The 26,019-nt window shown below is 47.7% G+C and overlaps 1 protein-coding gene across 1 annotated transcript; it reads left to right on the top strand.

Annotated features, from left to right (window-relative positions):
- Positions 1-814: 814 nt before the first annotated feature.
- On the top strand, positions 815-17,276 carry LOC120041846 (voltage-dependent L-type calcium channel subunit alpha-1C-like). The gene is made up of 2 exons (XM_038986714.1): positions 815-1,530; positions 17,093-17,276. The coding sequence occupies exons 1-2, from the start codon at positions 1,022-1,024 to the stop codon at positions 17,211-17,213; spliced, it is 630 nt and encodes a 209-aa protein (XP_038842642.1). The 5' UTR covers positions 815-1,021; the 3' UTR covers positions 17,214-17,276.
- Positions 17,277-26,019: the final 8,743 nt, after the last annotated feature.

Raw genomic sequence — 26,019 nt, 5'->3', positions numbered from 1 at the left:
TCTAGAATATCGACATGAAAATCTGTCGACAACTGGATGGAAATCTTGCTGTTGTTTTTCAGTTATCTCCACCACTACGGCTCTGCTTTATTCCTTTTTTAACTCTGTCCTCAGATCAGTGTTGGGCTGGGTTTAGACATGGAGTACTGTGCAGAGAGATTACGCATGGATGGTCTTAGAACAGTGTTAATACATGATTAGTAGAGATCTCTTACAGTATTATTGGAGTCTGACATGTACCGTACTTTGTTTCTGGTAGTAATCTAGCTGACACATGGAGTACTTGGGGTAAATCTCTCTGTCTCTGTCTCTCACACTCACTCTCTCATCTCTCTCTCTCTCTCTCTCTCTCTCGCTCTCCTTTTTTGTATTTTCTACCTCTCCTCTCCTCTTCCCTCTCTCTCTCTCTCCTCTTCCCTCTCTCTCTCTCTCTCTCTCTCTCTCTCTCTCTCTCTCTCTCTCTCTCTCTCTCTCTCTCTCTCTCCTCTTCCCTCTCTCTCTCTCTCTCTCTCTCTCTTCTTCCTTTTCTATCTCTCCTCCTCTCGCTCTCTCTTCTCCTCTCTTTTTCTCTCCTCTGTCTCTCTCTCTCTTGCCTCTCTCTCTTTCTCTCTCTCTTCTTCCCTCTCTCTCTCCTACTCTCTCTCTTCTTCCCTCTCTCTCTCTCTCTCTCTCCTCCTCTCTCTCTTCTTCCCTTTCTCTTCTCTCTCTCTCTCTCTCTCTCTCGCTCTCTTTCTCTCCAGTCCGATTACACACTAGAGCAGAGAATGTCCCTCACTCACATGTTCATATGAACCCATTTCAGATGAAGGCTGCTCTTCTGCACTGAATGTCTCTCTGTCTGTCTGAATATTTGTTAAAATAAAAGCAATACTGTATGAGTGTCGTGTGATTACATTTGTCTGGATTAAATTAGCAACGGAGTCGGACTGGTCTGACTTCTAAAATCTGAATGGCAATAAGCAATCTGTCCCTAAACTAACTCCACTAGATAGATAAAGATTACCTAGATGCACCAAAGAAAATGTTCCCAATGACCCCGTTCCTCCACTGTATCCCACGTCACCCTGCTCACCCCTCTCCCCCTTCTCTCCTCCTTCCAGGCTCCGACTACTCCCCCCCACCGCTGCCGCTGCCGGTGGCGGCGCCCAGTCTGAACGACACCAGCGTTGCAGATGGAGGAGGCGGCGTGGGTGTCATCACTGCCCTGGGTGGAAGTGGAGGTGGGCGCGGGCCCCTGGAGGCCGTGGTGGGAGGGGCGGTGGTGGGGCTAGCGGCAGAGCACATCCCCAGCGGCCCCGGGGCGGCCCTCACCTGGCAGGCGGCCATCGAGGCGGCGCGGCAGGCCAAGCAGATGGGTAACGCGGGCGCGCCCATCTCCACAGCCAGCTCCACACAGAGGAAGAGACAGCACTACACCAACAAGCCCAAGAAACCCGTCAACACGGCCCCAACCAGACCTCCCAGAGCCCTGCTCTGTCTCACCCTCAAGAACCCCATCCGCAGAGCATGCATCAGCATCGTGGAGTGGAAGTATCCTTCATTACACACAGTCATGGTGTGAACTTTTTATTATTTATTATATATAGTGGTTTATTATATATAGTGGTGGTGTGAACTGGTTTATTATATATAGTGGTGGTATGAACTGGTTTATTATATATAGTGATGGTGTGAACTGGTTTATTATGTATAGTGATGGTGTGAACTGGTTTATTATATATAGTGGTAGTGTGAACTGGTTTATTACATATAGTGATGGTGTGAACTGGTTTATTATATATAGTGATGGTGTGAACTGGTTTATTATATATAGTGGTGGTGTGAACTGGTTTATTATATATAGTGATGGTGTGAACTGGTTTATTATATATAGTGATGGTGTGAACTGGTTTATTATATATAGTGGTGGTGTGAACTGGTTTATTATATATAGTGATGGTGTGAACTGGTTTATTATATATAGTGGTGGTGTGAACTGGTTTATTATATATAGTGGTGGTGTGAACTGGTTTATTATATATAGTGGTGGTGTGAACTGGTTTATTATATATAGTGATGGTGTGAACTGGTTTATTATATATAGTGATGGTGTGAACTGGTTTATTATATATATAGTGATGGTGTAAACTGGTTTATTTTATATAGTGATGGTGTGAACTGGTTTATTTTATATAGTGATGGTGTTGAACTGGTTTATTATATATAGTGATGGTGTGAACTGGTTTATTATATATAGTGATGGTGTGAACTGGTTTATTATATATAGTGGTGGTGTGAACTGGTTTATTATATATAGTGATGGTGTGAACTGGTTTATTATATATAGTGGTGGTGTGAACTGGTGTATTATATACAGTGATGGTGTGAACTGGTTTATTATATATAGTGGTGGTGTGAACTGGTTTATTATATATAGTGATGGTGTGAACAGGTTTATTATATATAGTGATGGTGTGAACTGGTTTATTATATATAGTGATGGTGTGAACTGGTTTATTATATATAGTGATGGTGTGAACTGGTTTATTATATATAGTGATGGTGTGAACTGGTTTATTATATATAGTGATAGTGTGAACTGGTTTATTCTATATAGTGGTGGTGTGAACTGGTTTATTATATATAGTGATGGTGTGAACTGGTTTATTATATATAGTGGTGGTGTGAACTGGTGTATTATATACAGTGATGGTGTGAACTGGTTTATTATATATAGTGGTGGTGTGAACTGGTTTATTCTATATAGTGGTGGTGTGAACTGGTTTATTATATATAGTGATGGTGTGAACAGGTTTATTATATATAGTGATGGTGTGAACTGGTTTATTATATATAGTGATGGTGTGAACTGGTTTATTATATATAGTGGTGGTGTGAACTGGTGTATTATATACAGTGATGGTGTGAACTGGTTTATTATATATAGTGATGGTGTGAACTGGTTTATTCTATATAGTGGTGGTGTGAACTGGTTTATTATATATAGTGGTGGTGTGAACTGGTTTGATTCACTACTTTACACCACATGCTCCAGCCAAACTCAACAGGCGGTCCGTAAATAGGAAACATTTTAGTTTTTTATAAGTAATAAATGGAATTGATATATTTTAGGAACTCAGTCGGGCCTCCACCCCTGAACAGCGTGAACAGCGTGAACAGTGTGAACAGTGTGAACAGCGTGAACAGTGTGATGTGAACAGCGTGAACAGCGTGAACAGTGTGAACAGTGTGAACAGTGTGAACAGCGTGAACAGTGTGAACAGTGTGAACAGCGTGAACAGTGTGAACAGCGTGAACAGTGTGAACAGCGTGAACAGCGTGAACAGCGTGAACAGTGTGAACAGCGTGAACAGTGTGAACAGCGTGAACAGCGTGAACAGCGTGAACAGTGTGAACAGTGTGAACAGCGTGAACAGCGTGAACAGCGTGAACAGCGTGAACAGCGTGAACAGCGTGAACAGCGTGAACAGTGTGAACAGTGTGAACAGCCTGAACAGTGTGAACAGTGTGAACAGTGTGAACAGCGTGAACAGCGTGAACAGCGTGAACAGTGTGAACAGCGTGAACAGTGTGAACAGCGTGAACAGTGTGAACAGCGTGAACAGCGTGAACAGTGTGAACAGTGTGAACAGTGTGAACAGCGTGAACAGCGTGAACAGCGTGAACAGCGTGAACAGTGTGAACAGCGTGAACAGTGTGAACCAGTGTGAACAGTGTGAACAGCGTGAACAGTGTGAACAGTGTGAACAGTGTGAACAGTGTGAACAGCGTGAACAGTGTGAACAGCGTGAACAGTGTGAACAGTGTGAACAGCGTGAACAGTGTGAACAGCGTGAACAGTGTGAACAGCGTGAACAGTGTGAACAGTGTGAACAGCGTGAACAGTGTGAACAGTGTGAACAGTGTGAACAGTGTGAACAGTGTGAACAGTGTGAACAGTGTGAACAGTGTGAACAGCGTGAACAGTGTGAACAGTGTGAACAGCGTGAACAGCGTGAACAGCGTGAACAGCGTGAACAGCGTGAACAGTGTGAACAGTGTGAACAGCGTGAACAGTGTGAACAGTGTGAACAGCGTGAACAGTGTGAACAGTGTGAACAGCGTGAACAGCGTGAACAGTGTGAACAGCGTGAACAGCGTGAACAGCGTGAACAGCGTGAACAGTGTGAACAGCGTGAACAGCGTGAACAGTGTGAACAGCGTGAACAGCGTGAACAGTGTGAACAGTGTGAACAGTGTGAACAGTGTGAACAGTGTGAACAGTGTGAACAGTGTGAACAGTGTGAACAGCGTGAACAGCGTGAACAGTGTGAACAGTGTGAACAGCGTGAACAGTGTGAACAGCGTGAACAGCGTGAACAGCGTGAACAGTGTGAACAGTGTGAACAGCGTGAACAGTGTGAACAGTGTGAACAGCGTGAACAGCGTGAACAGTGTGAACAGCGTGAACAGTGTGAACAGTGTGAACAGTGTGAACAGCGTGAACAGTGTGAACAGCGTGAACAGCGTGAACAGTGTGAACAGTGTGAACAGTGTGAACAGTGTGAACAGCGTGAACAGTGTGAACAGTGTGAACAGCGTGAACAGCGTGAACAGCGTGAACAGCGTGAACAGTGTGAACAGTGTGAACAGTGTGAACAGCGTGAACAGTGTGAACAGTGTGAACAGCGTGAACAGCGTGAACAGCGTGAACAGCGTGAACAGTGTGAACAGTGTGAACAGCGTGAACAGCGTGAACAGTGTGAACAGTGTGAACAGCGTGAACAGTGTGAACAGTGTGAACAGCGTGAACAGCGTGAACAGCGTGAACAGTGTGAACAGCGTGAACAGTGTGAACAGCGTGAACAGCGTGAACAGTGTGAACAGCGTGAACAGCGTGAACAGCGTGAACAGCGTGAACAGCGTGAACAGCGTGAACAGCGTGAACAGTGTGAACAGTGTGAACAGTGTGAACAGTGTGAACAGCGTGAACAGTGTGAACAGCGTGAACAGTGTGAACAGCGTGAACAGTGTGAACAGTGTGAACAGTGTGAACAGTGTGAACAGCGTGAACAGTGTGAACAGTGTGAACAGTGTGAACAGTGTGAACAGCGTGAACAGCGTGAACAGTGTGAACAGCGTGAACAGTGTGAACAGCGTGAACAGTGTGAACAGTGTGAACAGCGTGAACAGCGTGAACAGCGTGAACAGTGTGAACAGCGTGAACAGTGTGAACAGCGTGAACAGTGTGAACAGCGTGAACAGTGTGAACAGCGTGAACAGTGTGAACAGTGTGAACAGTGTGAACAGTGTGAACAGTGTGAACAGTGTGAACAGTGTGAACAGCGTGAACAGTGTGAACAGCGTGAACAGTGTGAACAGCGTGAACAGTGTGAACAGTGTGAACAGCGTGAACAGTGTGAACAGCGTGAACAGCGTGAACAGTGTGAACAGCGTGAACAGCGTGAACAGCGTGAACAGTGTGAACAGCGTGAACAGTGTGAACAGTGTGAACAGTGTGAACAGTGTGAACAGCGTGAACAGCGTGAACGGCGAAAGCATACCATGCGGTTATCTGAGGACAGCGCCCAGCATACAAAAGCATTACAAACATTTTCCAAACCAGCAGAGGTGTCACAAAAGTCAGAAATAAGGATAAAATATATCACTTACCTTTGAAGATCTTCCTCTGTTTGCAATCCCAAGGGTCCCAGCTACACAACAAATGGTTGTTTTGTTCGATACAGTCCTTCTTTATATCCCCAAAAAGTCAGTTTAGTTGGCGCGCTTGATTCAGTAATCCACCTGTTCCACTCGTTCAACATGCAGACAAAGGAATCCCAAACGTTACCAATAAACAAGTCAAACAACGTTTTTAATCAATCGTCAGGTACCCTAATATGTAAATAAACTATACAATTTAAGATGGAAAATAGTGTGTTCAATACCGGAGATAAATAACGAAGTGCGCGCCCTGATCTACGAGCGCCACAAGACTACAGTCAAAATAAGAGCCACCTTGAAAAACTACAAATTCTAGCTAATTTTTCAAAAAACAAGCCTGAAACGCTTTCTAAAGACTGTTGACATCTAGTGGAAGCCATAGGAACTGCAATCTGGGAGGATTTCATTTGATTTTCCCATAGACAAGCAATGCAATGGGTGGTCACCTCAAAACAAAAAAATCTGGATAGACTGTCCTCGGGTTTTCGCCTACCATATCAGTTCTGTTATACTCACAGACAATATATATATATATACAGTGGGGCAAAAAAGTATTTAGTCAGCCACCAATTGTGCAAGTTCTCCCTCTTAAAAAGATGAGAGAGGCCTGTAATTTTCATCATAGGTACACTTCAACTATGACAGACAAAATGAGAAAAAAAATCCAGAAAATCACATTGTAGGATTTTTTATGAATTTATTTGCAAATTATGGTGGAAAATAAGTATTTGGTCACCTACAAACAAGCAAGATTTCTGGCTCTCACAGACCTGTAACTTCTTCTTTAAGAGGCTCCTCTGTCCTCCACTCGTTACCTGTATTAATGGCACCTGTTTGAACTTGTTATCAGTATAAAAGACACCTGTCCACAACCTCAAACAGTCACACTCCAAACTCCACTATGGCCAAGTCCAAAGAGCTGTCAAAGGACACCAGAAACAAAATTGTAGACCTGCACCAGGCTGGGAAGACTGAATCTGCAATAGGTAAGCAGCTTGGTTTGAAGAAATCAACTGTGGGAGCAATTATTAGGAAATGGAAGACATACAAGACCACTGATAATCTCCCTCGATCTGGGGCTCCACGCAAGATCTCACCCCGTGGGGTCAAAATGATCACAAGAACGGAAATTCATTAGAAATCCTACAATGTGATTTTCTGGATTTCTTTTTCTCATTTTGTCTGTCATAGTTGAAGTGTACCTGTGATGAAAATTACAGGCCTCTCTCATCTTTTTAAGTGGGAGAACTTGCACAATTGGTGGCTGACTAAATACTTTTTTGCCCCATTGTATATATATATTTTTAAAAAATTCACCCCTTTTTTCTCCCTAATTTCGTGGAATCCAATTGGTAGTTACAGTCCTGTCTCATCGCTGCAACTCCCGTACGGACTCGGGAGAGGCGAAGGTCGAGAGTCATGCGTCCTCCGAAACACAACCCAACCAAGCCGCATTGCTTCTTGACACAATGCCCATCCAACCCGGAAGCCAGCCACACTAATGTGTCGGAGGAAACACTGTACACCTGGCGACCGGGTCAGCGTGCACTGCGCCCGGCCCGCCACAGGAGTCGCTAGTGCGCGATGAGACAAGGATATCCCTGCCCGGCCAAACCCTCCCCTAACCCGGACGGCGCTGAGCCAATTGACTCACAGACATTATTTTAACAGTTTTAGAAACTTCAGAGTGTTTTCTATCCAATACTACCAATTATATGCATATCCGAGATTCTGGGCCTGAGTAACAGGAAGTTTACTTTGGGCACGTCAGTCATCCAAACTTCGAATACTGCCCCCTATCCCTAAGAAGTTCTAATGGCAGGTCTAAACTCATGAAAACAGTTGTCATTAGTGAATTATAACGTAATCAAATTAACATATGATCTGGATGCCTGTACTATAAGTTGAGCTATTTTAATGAGAGGCATTGATTGGTTAACATTATGTGTGTGAGGTTCTGTGATGTTGTCTGTCGTCCAGGGGTTAAGCCAAGGGTAACTGGACAGACTCTGATCTACGTGCGTGTGTGTGTGTGTGTGTGTGTGTGTGTGTGTGTGTGTGTGTGTGTGTGTGTGTGTGTGTGTGTGTGTGTGTGTGTGTGTGTGTGTGTGTGTGTGTGTGTGTGTGTGTGTGTGTGTGTGTGTGTGTGTGTGTGTGTGTATTAGCAAACCAAATGCATAGCTGGAGTCCTGAGCTGGATATAATATATTTGACACATCTTCGTAAGTTAATGACTGTGTGTTTTTTTGTGTGTGTGCGAGCGTGCATGTGTGTATACGTACGTTCATCCTTTCATGTGTGTGTGTGTGTGTTGGTGTGTGTGTGTGTGCGTGAGCATGCATGTGTGTGTGTATGTGTGTGTGTGTCTGTGTGTCTGTGTCGGTGTGTGTGTGTGTGTGTGTTTGTGTGTCGCTATCATCGTGCCTAGCATGCATGAGCTCTGAAACATTACTCATATTAAAAAGAGAATAAAATACATAAATCTGAGGAGGGAGAGGAGGAGAGGAGGGGAGGGGAGAGGAGTAGGGGAGGAGGGGGGAAGGAGGAGGGGAGGAATGGAGGGGGAAGGGTGGAGGGGAGGGAGAATGGAGGAGGGGGAGAGGAGGAGAGGAGGAATGGAGGTAGGAGGAGGAGAGGGGAAGGGAGAGAGGAGGGAGAGAAGAAGGATGAGCGGGGAGAGAAGAGGGGGGAGGGGAGAGGTAGGGGGAGGATTGGGGGTGGAAGCAGAAAGGGAGGGATTGGGAGGATCTCAAGGATGAGTCACAGAGCAACCAGAATCCCAAATTAACTTTCCGCTTTTCTTTCTCTTTCCCTCTCCCTGTATCTTTCCTTCCCCCCTTCTCTTTCCCTCTCCCTGTATCTATCCTTCCCCCCTTCTCTTTCCCTCTCCCTGTATCTTTCCTTCCCCCTTCTCTTTCCCTCTCCCTGTATCTTTCCTTCCCTCATTCCTTTTCCCTCTCCCTGTATCTTTCTTTCTTTCCTTCCTTCCTTCCCTGTCCCTGTATGTATCTTTCCTTCCCTGTCCCTCCATGTATCTCTCCTTCCCTGTCCCTGTATGTATCTCTCCTTCCCTGTCCCTCCATGTATCTCTCCTTCCCTGTCCCTCCATGTATCTCTCCTTCCCTGTCCCTCTCCCTGTATCTTTCCTTCCTCCCTGCCCTTTCCCTCTCCCTGTACCTTCCTTCCTTCCTTCCTTCCTTCCTTCCTTCCTTCCTTCCTTCCTTCCTTCCTTCCTTCCTTCCTTCCTTCCTTCCTTCCTTCCTTCCTTCCTTCCCTCCCTTTCCCTCTCCCTGTATCTTTCCTTCCCTCATTCCCTGTCCCTGTATCTTTCCTTCTCTGTCCCTCTCCCTGTATCTTCCTTCCTTCCTTCCTTCTCTCCCTTTCCCTCTCCCTGCATCTTTCCTTCCCTACTTCCCGGTGCCTCTCTTTCTCATGAGACTGAGGGACAACGTGCGATACCCCCCCCCCCCCCCCCCCCCCTTTAACTCTCCCTCTCTCTGCCTCCCTCCATCTCTCACCGTCTTTCTCCTTCTCTCTCTCTCTCTGTCTCTCTCTCTCTCTCGCTCCCTCTCTCTCCCATGAGATCACAGAAGAGATGGAGAGAGAGAGAGGGAGAGAGCGAGAGAGGAAGGAAGGAAGGAGTAAGTGAGGGGGCAGGAGTAGAGACATATTTAGAAGGAGAGGAAGCATGGGAATGAAACACTAATAAAGAGGTCTGAGTAAATGCTAAATGCGTCTCTTCCTTTTGGTCTAAAAGGGTCTAAAGCAGCTAGTGGGAGGAGACTGACCAGATACTGTCCTGCTCCAAATTCTCTGCTCACACGAGAGGTGAGACATGATCTGTAAAACCACTTGACACACGCGCAGGTCAGTGGTGGTCGGTGACATTTAAGATGAGCATGGCCTTGTTTTTCTTACAGCATATTGGATGACTGTCATTCATATTCCATTCACCCAGTTCAATGTTAACATTGATAGGTTTAAGCTACTACATGATACTCAAATTTTCCGTTGAGTAATCAAGGTGACAGACAGTGACACATTCAATACCGCCTTGCACACTCTTGCCTGCATCTAGCTGATCTAGGGTGTAATCATTAGTCCAACATTTGCAAACAAGAGTTTCTATTGGACAAATCCAGGTATATTTATCCCCGCTTCGTTCCATTTGCTTCCGATTAAGAAACGTTTTTCAACGGAGCCGGCAGAGTGAATACACGCCTGATCACACCCAAACACGGTTCACTTTCATAGCAGCCACATACAAACAGCATGATCACTGTGCTTGTTGTAGAATTCCTTCTCGCATCTACGCGTTCTCCTCCTCTCACCTTTTCGCTTCGCTTGTGGACTTCAGTGCCAAACACATCAGCTGTCTGTAACCAGGCGAAAAACCTTTCCAGGCCAAACCTTCATACCATAACCGCTAACCGCTACACACAGCCTACATAGTTGTTACCATATTAGCTAACGTCATAGCTAGTCAACATAGCTACTAGAACTAATGTGTTAGTAAACCCGCTACAATCGTTCAGTACAGTGTACAGTCAGCAAGCAGTTTAGCAGTTATACATTTTAAAAAACAAAAACCTTGTGTTGGATAGCCATAGCAAGCTAACTAACATACTCTAACTTCCCTCTCTGTTGAGCCATTAGGCTAGACTAGCTAGCTGCGTTCGCTAGCTAAGTGAAAGTGAAAAACAAAATACAAATATCGCTCTCTCTCTCGCTCTCTTGCTTCTCCTTCATTTTTAAAGAAAATAATTTGTTCAAAACGGTTCAACTATTGTCTTTCTCTCTCTTTGAGTCAACTACTCACCACATGTTATGCACTGCAGTGCTAGCTAGCTGTAGCTTATGCTTTCAGTACTAGATTCATTCTCTGATCCTTTGATTGGGTGGACACCATGTCAGTTCATGCTGCAAGAGCTCTGATAGGTTGGAGGACGTCTTCAGTAAGTTGTCATAAATACTGTGTACGTCTATGGAAAGGGGTGAGAACCATGAGCCTCCTAGGTTTTGTATTGACGTTAAAGGTTCCCAGAGGAGGACGGAAGCTAGCTGTCCTCCGGCTACAACATGGTGCTACCCTACAGAGTGCTACTGAGGCTACTGGAGACCTTCATTACAAAATAGTGTGTTTTAATCATTTATTTGGTGACGTGTGATTATATTTAGTATAGTTTTATCTAAAAAGGATAACTTTTTTAATGTTTCACTATTTAAATGTTTATGAAATTCACTGAGGAGGATGGTCCTCCCCTTTCTCCTCTGAGGAGCTTCCACTGGCGCAGGCAGACAGACAGACAGACAGACAGACAGACAGACAGACAGACAGACAGACAGACAGACAGACAGACAGACAGACAGACAGACAGACAGACAGACAGACAGACAGACACCGCGTCTCCAGAGAAAACAGACCCACATCTCATCTCCTCTTACTGCTCCTGTTACCATGCCAACATCTCCTCTCATCAGGCTGTGTGTGTGAGTTCAGCCAGGTCTTCCAAAACCCTCCATGCCCCTCCACCCCGGGCAGGCCTAATACACACACACACACACACACACACACACACACACACACACACACACACACACACACACACACACACACACACACACACACACACACACACACACACACACACACACACACACACACACACACACACACACACACACACACACACACACACATAGATTCACAGAACTCAATCACACTAGAACCCTGACCCACACCTTTTACCGTTTTACCGTTTTACCCAAGACGTTGATTATAGCTTCTCCTTCTCTCCAGGCTGATTACAGAGGGATGTATGTCACCTGGGCTGATCTTACTGTCTAGTTCCCTTGAACTGCAGGCAGACAACAGAACAGGGCTGAATGGAAGCAGCAGTTATCAGTAGGTAATGACTGCTATTAGTAGTGATTGAATGTCAAGGTCAGTAACATGGTGACTGATACTGTCGTGTTCAGGAACAGTTTCTAGGTGATTTAACAGGAACATACAGTTGGTTCAACATGTGTTCAGGAACAGTTTCTAGGTGATTTAACAGGAACATACAGTTGGTTCAACATGTGTTCAGGAACAGTTTCTAGGTGATTTAACAGGAACATACAGTTGGTTCAACATGTGTTCAGGAACAGTTTCTAGGTGATTTAACAGGAACATACAGTTGGTTCAACATGTGTTCAGGAACAGTTTCTAGTTTCTAGGTGATTTAACAGGAACATACAGTTGGTTCAACATGTGTTCAGGAACAGTTTCTAGTTTCTAGGTGATTTAACAGGAACATACAGTTGGTTCAACACGTGTTCAGGAACAGTTTCTAGTTTCTTGGTGATTTAACAGGAACATACAGTTGGTTCAACATGTGTTCAGGAACAGTTTCTAGTTTCTTGGTGACTTTAACAGGAACATACAACATGTGTTTGTAACGGTCGTCGTAATCCTCCTCCTCGGACGAGGAGGAGAGGCGAGAAGGATCAGACCAATACGCGGAGTGATTTGTGTCCATGATTATTTAATGAATCGAAACTGAACACGAACCAAAAATAACATAAAACAACCGACAAACAGTCCCGTGTGGCACGAATGCAGACACGCGATACAACCACCCACAAAACACACGTGAAACCCCGGCTGCCTTAGTATGATTCTCAATCAGGGACAAACGATCTACAGCTGCCTCTGATTGAGAATCATACCAGGCCGAACACAAAACCCCAACATAGAAAAACACACATAGACCAACCCACCCAACTCACGCCCTGACCAACTAAATAAATACAAGAAAAAAGGAAAACAGGTCAGGAACGTGACATAACCCCCCCCTTAAGGTGCGAACTCCGGGCGCACCCGCATAAACTCTAGGGGAGGGTCTGGGTGGGCGTCTGTACACGGTGGTGGCTCTGGCGCTGGTCGTGGTCCCCAACCCACCATAGTCAAACCCCGCTTCCGTGGTCTCCTCCCAATGGCCACCCTCCATGTCAAACCCACTCTACTAAAAGGCAGCACCGGACTGAGGGGCAGCTCCGTACTGAGGGGCAGCACCGGACTGAGGGGCAGCACCGGACTGAGGGGCAGCACCGGACTGAGGGGCGGATCCTGGCTGGCTGGCTCTGGCGGATCCTGGCTGGACGGCTCTGGCGGATCCTGGCTGGACGGCTCTGGCGGATCCTGGCTGGACGGCTCTGGCGGATCCTGGCTGGACGGCTCTGGCGGATCCTGGCTGGACGGCTCTGGCGGATCCTGGCTGGACGGCTCTGGCAGGTCCTGGCTGGACGGCTCTGGCAGGTCCTGGCTGACTGGCTCTGGCAGGTCCTGGCTGGACGGCTCTGGCAGGTCCTGGCTGGACGGCTCTGGCAGGTCCTGGCTGGACGGCTCTGGCAGGTCCTGGCTGGACGGCTCTGGCAGGTCCTGGCTGGACGGCTCTGGCAGGTCCTGGCTGGACGGCTCTGGCTGGTCCTGGCTGGACGGCTCTGAAGGCTCAGTACCGACGGACAGCGCTGGGCAGGCAGACAGTTCATACAGCGCTGGGAAGGCAGGCAGTTCAAACAGCGCTGGGCAGGCAGGCAGCTCAAACAGCGCTGGGCAGGCAGGCAGCTCAAACAGCGCTGGGCAGGCAGGCAGTTCAGGCGCCGCTGGGCAGACGGCAGACTTTGGCCGGCTGAGACGCACTGTAGACCTGGTGCGTGGTATAGGCACTGGCTGCGCTGGAGAGGAGGAAAGCTCTGACAGCGCTGGACAGGTGGGAGCAGCTGGAGAGAGAACCCGGAGAGACAGCCTGGTGCGGGGGGCTGCCACCGGTGGACTGGTACGTGGAGGTGGCACCGGGTATACCGGACCGTGAAGGAGGACACGCGCTCTTGAGCACCGAGCCTGCCCAACCTTACCAGGTTGAATGGTCCCCGTAGCCCTGCCAGTGCGGCGAGGTGGAATAGCCCGCACTGGGCTATGCTGGCGAACCGGGGACACCATTCGTAAGGCTGGTGCCATGTATGCCGGCCCAAGGAGACGCACTGGAGGCCAGATGCGTTGGGCCGGCTTCATGACATCCGGCTCGATGCCCAACTTAGCCCTACCAGTGCGGCGAGGTGGAATAGCCCGCACTGGGCTAAGCACGCGTACTGGGGACACCGTGCGCTTAACCGCATAACACGGTGTCTGACCAGTACGACGCCCTCTCACTCCACGGTAAGCACGGGGAGTTGGCTCAGGTATCCTACCCGGCTTTGCCACACTCCTCGTGTGCCCTCCCCCAAGAAATGTTTGGGTCTGACTCTCGGGCTCCCAACCGCGTCGCCGCGCTGCCTCCTCATACCAGCGCCTCTCTGCCTTCGCTGCCTCCAGCTCCGCCTTGGGACGGCGATATTCCCCTGGCTGAGCCCAGGGTCCTTTGCCGTCCAGGATCTCCTCCCAAGTCCAGGAGTCCTGGGTTTTTTCCCACTGCTGTCGCCTCCCTTCTCCACTCCGCTTGGTCCTAGATTGGTGGGTGGTTCTGTAACGGTCGTCGTAATCCTCCTCCTCGGACGAGGAGGAGAGGCGAGAAGGATCAGACCAATATGCGGAGTGATTAGTGTCCATGATTATTTAATGAATCGAAACTGAACACGAACCAAAAATAACATAAAATAACCGACAAACAGTCCCGTGTGGCACGAATGCAGACACGCGATACAACCACCCACAAAACACACGTGAAACCCCGGCTGCCTTAGTATGATTCTCAATCAGGGACAAACGATCTACAGCTGCCTCTGATTGAGAATCATACCAGGCCGAACACAAAACCCCAACATAGAAAAACACACATAGACCAACCCACCCAACTCACGCCCTGACCAACTAAATAAATACAAGAAAAAAGGAAAACAGGTCAGGAACGTGACAGTGTTCAGGAACAGTTTCTAGTTTCTTGGTGACTTAACAGGAACATACAACATGTGTTCAGGAACAGTTTCTAGTTTCTTGGTGATTTAACAGGAACATACAGTTGGTTCAACATGTGTTCAGGAACAGTTTCTAGTTTCTTGGTGATTTAACAGGAACATACAGTTGGTTCAACACGTGTTCAGGAACAGTTTCTAGTTTCTTGGTGATTTAACAGGAACATACAGTTGGTTCAACACGTGTTCAGGAACAGTTTCTAGTTTCTTGGTGATTTAACAGGAACATACAGTTGGCTCAACACGTGTTCTATTTGAAACCTTTATCCATGCAGGTATTCAGTACCGTAGATGGAGACAGTCACAACTTGAATTCCTCGTTGTGAGAATATCCACTAGGCTTAGATTGCTACTCTGTATGTGTGTGTGTGTGTGTGTGTGTGTGTGTGTGTGTGTGTGTGTGTGTGTGTGTGTGTGTGTGTGTGTGTGTGTGTGTGTGTGTGTGTGTGTGTGTGTGTGTGTGTGTGTGTGTGTGTGTGTGTTTTGCATGTGCATGTTTGACATGAGAACATCAAGTAGTCCTAGATAGCTATAGTTACTCTCTCGTTCTGTCTGACTCTTTAGACAGCCCCTCTGTCAACTAGATGATCTATGTTCCTGCTGCTGACACCGTTCTGCCATGGAAGGATGCTTAACACAATTAAAACATTGTTACTGTTCTCATCAGTCCTCCCCTCTTTCTCTCTCTCTCTCTCTCTCTCTCTCTCTCTCTCTCTCTCTCTCTCTCTCTCTCCCTCTCTCCCTCCCTCCCCCAGTTTTCCCTCTCTTTCCCTCAACCCTGCAGGAGTTTATTTTGGTGTTGTCACGGACTCTCCCAGTTTTGATTTAGAACCGTGTTTATCTAACCAGGCTGCTTTTGTTTTGTGGCCATGTCATTTTTCATGTGGGGATTTTTCTACTAAAGGCTGAACGCAACATACACACACACACACACACACACACACACACACACAGACACACACTAACACGCATGCACACAGTTCCTCACTGTGTTTGACATGGAGAGAGCCTCACAGAGCTCTGCTAGCCAGAACCACATAACTCCACTCAGCCCCCAAAAGAGTCTCACATTAGGAATGCTGCTGATCTACAATCAGGTCCCCCTGTCCTTATAAACCTATTTATTATGATAAAAAAAGGAAAGACTGATCCTAGATCAGCATTCCTTCTGTGACCCTGGTCTCTGACTCAAAGACCTCTCACAGTGAAAGGAGGACAACAAATCAAACGGTTGTCATTGAGATCATTTATCTGTAGAAACAGAAATAAATAAAAATGTAATTTGATTTGGAGCTGACGTTGTTGCCAGACAAGCAATCATCCCCCTCCTGGCCAGGCCAGACAAACTGACACCACATCCTCCTGGCCAGGCCAGACAAACTGACACTACGTCCTCCTGGCCAGACAAACTGACACTATGTCCTCCTGGCCAGGCCAGACAAACTGACACTACGTCCTCCTGGCCAGACAAACTGACACTACGTCCTCCTGGCCAGGCCAGACAAACTGACACTACGTCCTCCTGGCCAGACAAACTGACACTACGTCCTCCTGGCCAGGCCAGACAAACTGACACTACGTCCTCCTGGCCAGACAAACTGACACTACGTCCTCCTGGCCAGGCCAGACAAACTGACAATACGTCCTCCTGGCCAGACAAACTGACACTACGTCCTCCTGGCCAGACAAACTGACACTACGTCCTCCTGGCCAGGCCAGACAAACTGACACCATGTCCTCCTGGCCAGGCCAGACCAGAGAGAGAGACAGAGAGAGAGACAGAGAGAGAGAGAGAGAGCGAGAGAGATATCAAAACTAATGAGGTTCCTTCTCAAGCACCGTCCCAAATAAAATAATAATCTGTTTCTCTTGGTTCCCTCTTGGTTCTCCCTCCCCTCTGTTTCTCTTGGTTCCCTCTTGGTTCCCTCTTGGTTCTCCCTCCCCTCTGTTTTCTGTCGTCCACGCGACTGACCCGTGTAACAACCTCCATATTAGGACAAGCCCAGAGACAGAGAGTGGGACACACACACACCCCGAACACACACTCCATTAAGAGGTCACAAGGTCGTGTTTACGTGTCACAGATGTTAAAACATAGCCGACAGGTCTTTATGTATTTTAGTTGTTGTCACTCGATGTTTTCCGTCTGTTCTCTTGTCTTCCAAAAGTAGGGCACTATATAGGGAATAGTCTGGCACTATATAGGGAATAGTAGGGCACTATATAGGGAATAGTAGGGCACTATATCGGGAATAGCAGGGCACTATATAGGGGATAGTCTGGCACTATATAGGGAATAGTAGGGCACTATATAGGGAATAGTCTGGCACTATATAGGGAATAGCAGGGCACTATATAGGGAATAGGGTGCCATTATGGATGCATTCTTCTCTGTCATCTGATCTTCAGCTTCCTTCCTTAACTCTAGCTCTTCCAGACCGTTTGAAATTATCATTTTGATGACTATATTTGCGAACTGCGTGGCCTTAGCTGTCTACATCCCCTTCCCAGAGGACGACTCCAACGCCACCAACTCAAACCTGGTAAGTCACGCCTGACCTGACACAGGCTCTTATGTCATGTTGCTATGGTTATTACGCTCTGTTTGACTGTAGGTACCAGGTGGCTGTGTGGGGGGGGGGGGGGGGGGGGGGGGGGGTGGTGGTGGGGTTGGGGGTGGTTGGGTTGTCGTGATGCCTGTATCACCATCCTCCATTTTGTGGTTTGGTGACAACAGGGAATGTGAAGTGCAGCTAAGACGTTGACTTGGGACTTCTGTATGGTACATGGTGTATGTGTTGGGGTTTGAGCGTGTACATGCTGTATGTGTTGGGGTTTGAGCGTGTACATGCTATATGTGTTGGGGTTTGAGCGTGTACATGGTGTATGTGTTGGGGTTTGAGCGTGTACATGGTGTATGTGTTGGGGTTTGAGCGTGTACATGGTGTATGTGTTGGGGTTTGAGCGTGTACATGCTGTATGTGTTGGGGTTTGAGCGTGTACATGGTGTATGTGTTGGGGGTTTGAGCGTGTACATGCTGTATGTGTTGGGGTTTGAGCGTGTACATGGTGTATGTGTTGGGGTTTGAGCGTGTACATGCTGTATGTGTTGGGGTTTGAGCGTGTACATGCTATATGTGTTGGGGTTTGAGCGTGTACATGCTGTATGTGTTGGGGTTTGAGCGTGTACATGGTGTATGTGTTGGGGGTTTGAGCGTGTACATGCTGTATGTGTTGGGGTTTGAGCGTGTACATGCTGTATGTGTTGGGGTTTGAGCGTGTACATGCTGTATGTGTTGGGGTTTGAGCGTGTACATGCTGTATGTGTTGGGGTTTGAGGGTGTACATGCTGTATGTGTTGGGGTTTGAGCGTGTACATGCTGTATGTGTTGGGGTTTGAGGGTGTACATGCTGTATGTGTTGGGGTTTGAGCGTGTACATGCTGTATGTGTTGGGGTTTGAGCGTGTACACGGTGTTTGAGCGTGTACATGGTGTATGTGTTGGGGTTTGAGCGTGTACACGGTGTTTGAGCGTGTACATGGGGTTTGAGCGTGTACACGGTGTTTGAGCGTGTACATGGTGTTTGAGCGTGTACATGGTGTATGTGTTGGGGTTTGAGCGTGTACATGGGGTTTGAGCGTGTAAATGGGGTTTGAGCGTGTAAATGGGGTTTGAGCGTGTACATGGTGTTTGAGCGTGTACACGGTGTTTGAGCGTGTACATGGGGTTTGAGCGTGTACACGGTGTTTGAGCGTGTACATGGTGTTTGAGCGTGTACACGGTGTTTGAGCGTGTAAATGGTGTTTGAGCGTGTAAATGGGGTTTGAGCGTGTACATGGTGTATGTGTTGGGGTTTGAGCGTGTACATGGTGTTTGAGCGTGTAAATGGGGTTTGAGCGTGTACATGGTGTTTGAGCGTGTACATGGTGTTTGAGCGTGTACATGGTGTTTGAGCGTGTAAATGGTGTTTGAGCGTGTAAATGGTGTTTGAGCGTGTACATGGTGTTTGAGCGTGTAAATGGGGTTTGAGCGTGTACATGGTGTTTGAGCGTGTAAATGGGGTTTGAGCGTGTACACGGTGTTTGAGCGTGTACACGGTGTTTGTGTAGAGTGAATGGAGGGAATGTGGGGCTCCCGAGTGGTGCAGCAGTCTAAGACACTGCATCTCACTGTAGTCCCTGGTTCGAATCCAGGCTGTATCACATCCGGCCGTGATTTGGAGTCTCATAGGGCGGCGCACAATTGGTCCAGCGTCGTCCAGGTTTGGCCGGGGTAGGCCGTCATTGTAAATAAGAATTTGTTCTTAACTGACTTGTCTAGTAAAATAAAAATGTGCTGACTTGGTGTTTCTGTGTGTGGTTGAGACTGTAACTGCTGGCTGTGCGGTGACCTGGTCCTCCTGTATGTTACTGTGTGTGGTTGGGACTGTAACTGCTGGCTGTGCGGTGACCTGGTCCTCCTGTATGTTACTGTGTGTGGTTGAGACTGTAACTGCTGGCTGTACGGTGACCTGGTCCTCCTGTATGTTACTGTGTGTGGTTGAGACTGTAACTGCTGGCTGTACGGTGACCTGGTCCTCCTGTACGTTACTGTGGTTGAGACTGTAACTGCTGGCTGTGCGGTGACCTGGTCCTCCTGTATGTTACTGTGTGTGGTTGAGACTGTAACTGCTGGCTGTACGGTGACCTGGTCCTCCTGTACGTTACTGTGTGTGGTTGAGACTGTAACTGCTGGCTGTGCGGTGACCTGGTCCTCCTGTATGTTACTGTGTGTGGTTGAGACTGTAACTGCTGGCTGTGCGGTGACCTGGCCCTCCTGTACGTTACTGTGGTTGAGACTGTAACTGCTGGCTGTGCGGTGACCTGGCCCTCCTGTACGTTACTGTGTGTGAGACTGTAACTGCTGGCTGTGCGGTGACCTGGTCCTCCTGTACGTTACTGTGTGTGGTTGAGACTGTAACTGCTGGCTGTGCGGTGACCTGGTCCTCCTGTACGTTACTGTGTGTGGTTGAGACTGTAACTGCTGGCTGTGCGGTGACCTGGTCCTCCTGTATGTTACTGTGTGTGGTTGAGACTGTAACTGCTGGCTGTACGGTGACCTGGTCCTCCTGTATGTTACTGTGTGTGGTTGAGACTGTAACTGCTGGCTGTGCGGTGACCTGGTCCTCCTGTATGTTACTGTGTGTGGTTGAGACTGTAACTGCTGGCTGTGCGGTGACCTGGTCCTCCTGTACGTTACTGTGGTTGAGACTGTAACTGCTGGCTGTGTGAAGTTAATATGGATCGCCACCGGTGCAGTGACATTGAATTACTTGATATGTTTTGATGGATGCTGTGTGATGGAGACAGACAGGTCATGTTTTGTTGGACCATGGGGACATTTATACCCATGGTGATTCAGACAGGTTGTATTTAAAACATACCACATATCCATACTATTTATCTTCACTAGTTACCAATGAAAATGGTTCTTGGTAAGACGTGCTTGTCAGTATCATCCATAAGGACCAGTTGGATCACCAGGAGAATGGTTAATGTAGAACTACTAGCCAGGAGAATGGTTAATGTAGAACTACTAACCAGGAGAATGGTTAATGTAGAACTACTAACCAGGAGAATGGTTAATGTAGAACTACTAACCAGGAGAATGGTTAATGTAGAACTACTAGCCAGGAGAATGGTAAATGTATAACTACTAGCCAGGAGAATGGTTAATGTAGAACTACTAGCCAGGAGAATGGTTAATGTAGAACTACTAACCAGGAGAATGGTAAATGTAGAACTACTAGCCAGGAGAATGGTAAATGTAGAACTACTAGCCAGGATAATGGTTAATGTAGAACTACTAACCAGGAGAATGGTTAATGTAGAACTACTAGCCAGGATAATGGTTAATGTAGAACTACTAACCAGGATAATGGTTAATGTAGAACTACTATCCAGGAGAATGGTTAATGTAGAACTACTATCCAGGAGAATGGTTAATGTAGAACTACTAACCAGGAGAATGGTTATTGTAGAACTACTAACCAGGAGAATGGTAAATGTAGAACTACTAGCCAGGAGAATGGTTAATGTAGAACTACTATTCAGGAGAATGGTAAATGTATAACTACTAGCCAGAAGAATGGTTAATGTAGAACTACTAGCCAGGAGAATGGTAAATGTAGAACTACTAGCCAGGAGAATGGTAAATGTATAACTACTAGCCAGGAGAATGGTAAATGTAGAACTACTAACCAGGAGAATGGTTGATGTAGAACTACTAACCAGGAGAATGGTTAATGTAGAACTACTATCCAGGAGAATGGTAAATGTAGAACTACTAGCCAGGAGAATGGTTAATGTAGAACTACTAACCAGGAGAATGGTAAATGTAGAACTACTAGCCAGGAGAATGGTTAATGTAGAACTACTAACCAGGAGAATGGTTAATGTAGAACTACTAGCCAGGAGAATGGTTAATGTAGAACTACTAACCAGGAGAATGGTTAATGTAGAACTACTAGCCAGGAGAATGGTAAATGTATAACTACTAGCCAGAAGAATGGTTAATGTAGAACTACTAACCAGGAGAATGGTAAATGTAGAACTACTAGCCAGAAGAATGGTTAATGTAGAACTACTAACCAGGAGAATGGTAAATGTATAACTACTAGCCAGAAGAATGGTTAATGTAGAACTACTAACCAGGAGAAGGTCACATATCTACAGATGTAGGATCTTAATTTGATCATTCCTTTGTTGCTGAGAATTTTACTGCACAGCAGGAAATGCAAACGTGTAGTTTATTCTTTTAAAACGTCTTCTAAAGTCTGTCAGGTAGCTGTTATCCATCTACATTAGAGCTGTTGGACACTAATCCTCTGAGGCAAGATAAAGCATGTCTGTTTGCCTGTCTGCCTGTATGTTTTTTCTGTCTGTCTGTCTGTCTGTCTGTCTGTCTGTCTGTCTGTCTGTCTGTCTGTCTGTCTGTCTGTCTGTCTGTCTGTCTGTCTGTCTGTCTGTCTGTCTGTCTGTCTGTCTGTCTGTCTGTATGTCTGTCTGTCAGAGCTGGAGATTGACATGGACTCATCATCTCCCTATTTCTCCTCTCTCTCTCACTATCTCTGTCTCTCTCTCTGTCTTTCTCTCTGTCTCTATCTCTGTCTCTCTCTCTGTCTTTCTCTCTGTCTCTATCTCTGTCTCTCTCTCTGTCTCTCTCTCTGTCTCTCTCTCTGTCTTTCTCTCTGTCTCTATCTCTGTCTCTCTCTCTGTCTCTGTCTCTCTATCTCTCTATCTCTGTCTCTATCTATCTCTCTATCTATGTCTCTGTCTCTCTATCTCTCTCTCTCTCTCTATCTCTGTCTCTCTCTATCTCTCTATCTCTATCTCTCTCTCTCAGTGTAGTCTGTGAATGCATAAAGTGCAGTTGTATTGTGTGATACCTCTGTGTGGCTAGCTAATTGTTCCTGGTTCCTGGTCAACCTGTGAGGAAATAATGTATTATTTGTATTATTTGTGGCTGCAGCCTGGTTGGTGTCTCAACTGTAGCACATTCTGTCTTCTCCCATCTCCAGCTTTACAAACACACACACACACACACACACACAGACAGACAGACAGACAGACAGACAGACAGACAGACAGACAGACAGACAGACAGACAGACAGACAGACAGACAGACAGACAGACAGACAGACAGACAGACAGAAAGACAGAAAGACAGACAGACAGACAGACAGACAGGCAGACAGGCAGACAGACAGACAGACAGATTGCTACACTATACTACCAATCCAGGGGATCAGCCTTCAAGGCCTTTAGTAGGGATGGATTGGTGTCAGACAGCAGAGCAAGTCATCAATTAGATCTCTCTCTCTCTCTCTCTCTCTCTCTCTCTCTCTCTCTCTCTCTCTCTCTCTCTCTCTCTCTCTCTCTCTCTCTCTCTCTCTCTCTCTCTCTCTCTCTCTCTCTCTCTCTCTGTAGTCTGTGACTGCATAAAGTGTGGCTAGCTAATTGTTCCTGGTTTTGAAAAAGCACAACCTATGTGCGGAAAATATCATCTATTCTTGGCTGTGATCTCTCTCTCTCTCTCTTCTCCCTCTCTCTCTCTCTCCGGCGTACTACCTGACAACCACAGGACACACTATGAATACCAGAGAGACAACCTGACCACGATCTCCTGCAGTCTGCTCAGTCTACCATCATGTTCCATGTCCACAATACACTACACTTCACAACACGCATGTGGAGGGAGAACAAAGTGCCAGCAGGACAGCAGTGGTTACAGAGGGGAGACTTGAGAGGCTGGAGAGACTGTAGAGACTTGAGACTGGGGAGGCTAGAGAGACTGGAGAGACTGGGGAGGCTGGGGAGGCTTGAGAGACTGGAGAGACTGGGGAGGCTGGGGATGCTTGAGAGACTGGAGAGACTGGGAGGCTGGGGAGACTGGAGAGACTGGGTAGGCTGGAGAGACTGGAGAGACTGGGGAGACTGGAGAGACTGAAGGGACTGGGGATACTGGGGAGACTGAGGAGACTGGAGAGACTGGAGAGACTGGAGAGACTGGGGAGGCTGGGGAGACTGGAGAGACTGGGGAGACTGGAGAGACTGGCGAGACTGGAGAGACTGAAGGGACTGGGGATACTGGGGAGACTGGGGAGACTGGGGAGGCTGGAGAGACTGGGGAGACTGGGGAGACTGGAGAGACTGGCGAGACTGGAGAGACTGAAGGGACTGGGGATACTGGGGAGACTGGGGAGACTGGAGAGAATGGGGAGACTGGAGAGACTGAGGAGACTGGAGAGACTGGAGAGTAGGAGCGGAAGAGAGAAAGAGGAGGGAGAGATGGAGGGAAGATGGAGAGAGAGAAAAACAAATGGACATCAGAAAGGCTGCTCTCATCCTGATACATTGTCTCCTCGTACCTCCCTCTCTCGCTCTCCCTCTCTCTCTACCTCCCTCCCTCTCTCTTCCTCTCTCTCTCTCCCTCTCTCTCTACCTCCCTCCCTCTCTCTTCCTCTCTCCCTCTCTCTACCTCTCTCCCTCACTCTCAGGGAAAAGAATGTAGTGACTTTTGAATAGGAGAGGAGGAGAGGAGAGGGGAGGAAGAGAAAGGAGGAGAGGAGAGGAGAGGGGAGGAGAGCAGAGGAGAGGGGAGGGGAGGGGAGGAGAGTAGAGGAGGAGAGGGGAGGTGAGCAGAGGAGAGGGGAGGGAGGAGAGTAGAGGAGGAGAGGGGAGGTGAGCAGAGGAGAGGGGAGGGGAGGAGAGTAGAGGAGGAGAGGGGAGGTGAGGGGAGGCTAGTACAGGAGGAGAGGGGAGGGGAGTAGGAGAGGAGGAGAGTACAGGAGGAGAGGGGAGGTGAGGGGAGGAGTGTACAGGAGGAAAGGAGAGGAGAGGAGGAGAGTACAGGAGGAGAGGGGAGGGGAGTAGGAGAGGAGGAGAGTACAGGAGGAGAGGGGAGGGGAGTAGGGGAGGTGAGGGGAGGAGTGTACAGGGGGAGAGGGGAGGGGAGTAGGAGAGGGATCTGTACTTTATTCCTGCTTTGCTGCTGAGGGAGGAAAATCCACTTTGGTAGATGAATATTTAATCACACTCACACTACTCTGTGCTACTGTAGTGGTCCTTTCAGAATGGGTTTAATTCTCTGATGCTTGTCAACATGCACGCTGCATAGCTTCTGTGATGAGATGGCACGGCCTTGCTGTGTGAGAGAGACAATGTTCCTTCAATGTCCCTGTACAGCCTGTTTCCACTGAGCTTGTATACAGCCAGTGAATTACTCTAACATACAAACTGTACGTCCGGTGTATATTGTTGGAACCAAGCAGGTTTTGTTGACTATGTTCTTCATTGCCATAATGTTACTCAGGGGGCCTGAGGGCAGTGTTGTGTGTTCCCTTCTACCATAATGTTACTCAGGGGGCCTGAGGGCAGTGTTGTGTGTTCCCTTCTACCATAATGTTACTCAGGGGGCCTGAGGGCAGTGTTGTGTGTTCCCTTCTACCATAATGTTACTCAGGGGGCCTGAGGGCAGTGTTGTGTGTTCCCTTCTACCATAATGTTACTCAGGGAGCCTGAGGGCAGTGTTGCGTGTTCCCTTCTACCATAATGTTACTCAGGGGGCCTGAGGGCAGTGTTGTGTGTTCCCTTCTACCATAATGTTACTCAGGGGGCCTGAGGGCAGTGTTGTGTGTTTCCCTTCTACCATAATGTTACTCAGGGGGCCTGAGGGCAGTGTTGTGTGTTCCCTTCTACCATAATGTTACTCAGGGGGCCTGAGGGCAGTGTTGTGTGTTCCCTTCTACCATAATGTTACTCAGGGGGCCTGAGGGCAGTGTTGTGTGTTCCTTCTACCATAATGTTACTCAGGGGGCCTGAGGGCAGTGTTGTGTGTTCCCTTCTACCATAATGTTACTCAGGGGGCCTGAGGGCAGTGTTGTGTGTTCCCTTCTACCATAATGTTACTCAGGGGGCCTGAGGGCAGTGTTGTGTGTTCTTCACTACCATAATGTTACTCAGGGAGCCTGCGGGCAGTGTTGTGTGTTCCCTTCTACCATAATGTTACTCAGGGGGCCTGAGGGCAGTGTTGTGTGTTCCCTTCTACCATAATGTTACTCAGGGGGCCTGAGGGCAGTGTTGTGTGTTCTTCACTACATAATGTTACTCAGGAGCCTGCGGGCAGTGTTGTGTGTTCCCTTCTACCATAATTGGTTACTCAAGGGGCCTGAGGGCAGTGTTGCGTGTTCCCTTTCTACCATATGTTATCAGGGGGCCTGAGGAGCAGTGTTGTGTGTTCCTTCTACCATAATGTTATCAGGGGCTGAGGGCAGTGTTGTGTGTTCCCTTCTACCATAATGTTAATCAGGGGGCCTGAGGGCAGTGTGGGTGTCCTTTCTACCAAACTGTTAATAAGGGCGGCACTGAGGGCAGTGTTGTGGTCCCTTCTACCATAAATGTTACTTCATGGGGCCTGAGCTAGTGTTGTGTGTTCCCTTCTACCATAATGTTACTCAGGGAGCCTGAGGGCAGTGTTGCGTGTTCCCTTCTACCATAATGTTACTCAGGGGGCCTGAGGGCAGTGTTGTGTGTCCCTTCTACCATAAGTTACTCAGAGGGATGCATGAGTGGCAGTGTTGTTGCTGTAATCCCTTCTACCATAATGTTTACCTCAGGGGGCCTGAGGGCAGTGTTGTGTGTTCCCTTCTACCATAATGTTTACTCAGGGGGCTGAGGGCAGTGTTGTGTGTTCCCTTCTAACCATAATGTTAATCGGGGGCCTGAGGGCAGTGTTGTGTGTCCCTTCTACCATAATGTTACTCAGGGGCCTGAGGGCAGTGTGTGTGTTTCCTTCTACCATAATGTTACTCAGGGGCCTGAGG

The sequence above is a fragment of the Salvelinus namaycush genome, unplaced genomic scaffold (assembly GCF_016432855.1).
Source record: "Salvelinus namaycush isolate Seneca unplaced genomic scaffold, SaNama_1.0 Scaffold558, whole genome shotgun sequence".
In the NCBI taxonomy this organism is placed as follows: domain Eukaryota; kingdom Metazoa; phylum Chordata; class Actinopteri; order Salmoniformes; family Salmonidae; genus Salvelinus; species Salvelinus namaycush.
Note: the sequence above shows the minus strand (reverse complement) of the source record. Positions and strands in the feature narration are given on the sequence as shown.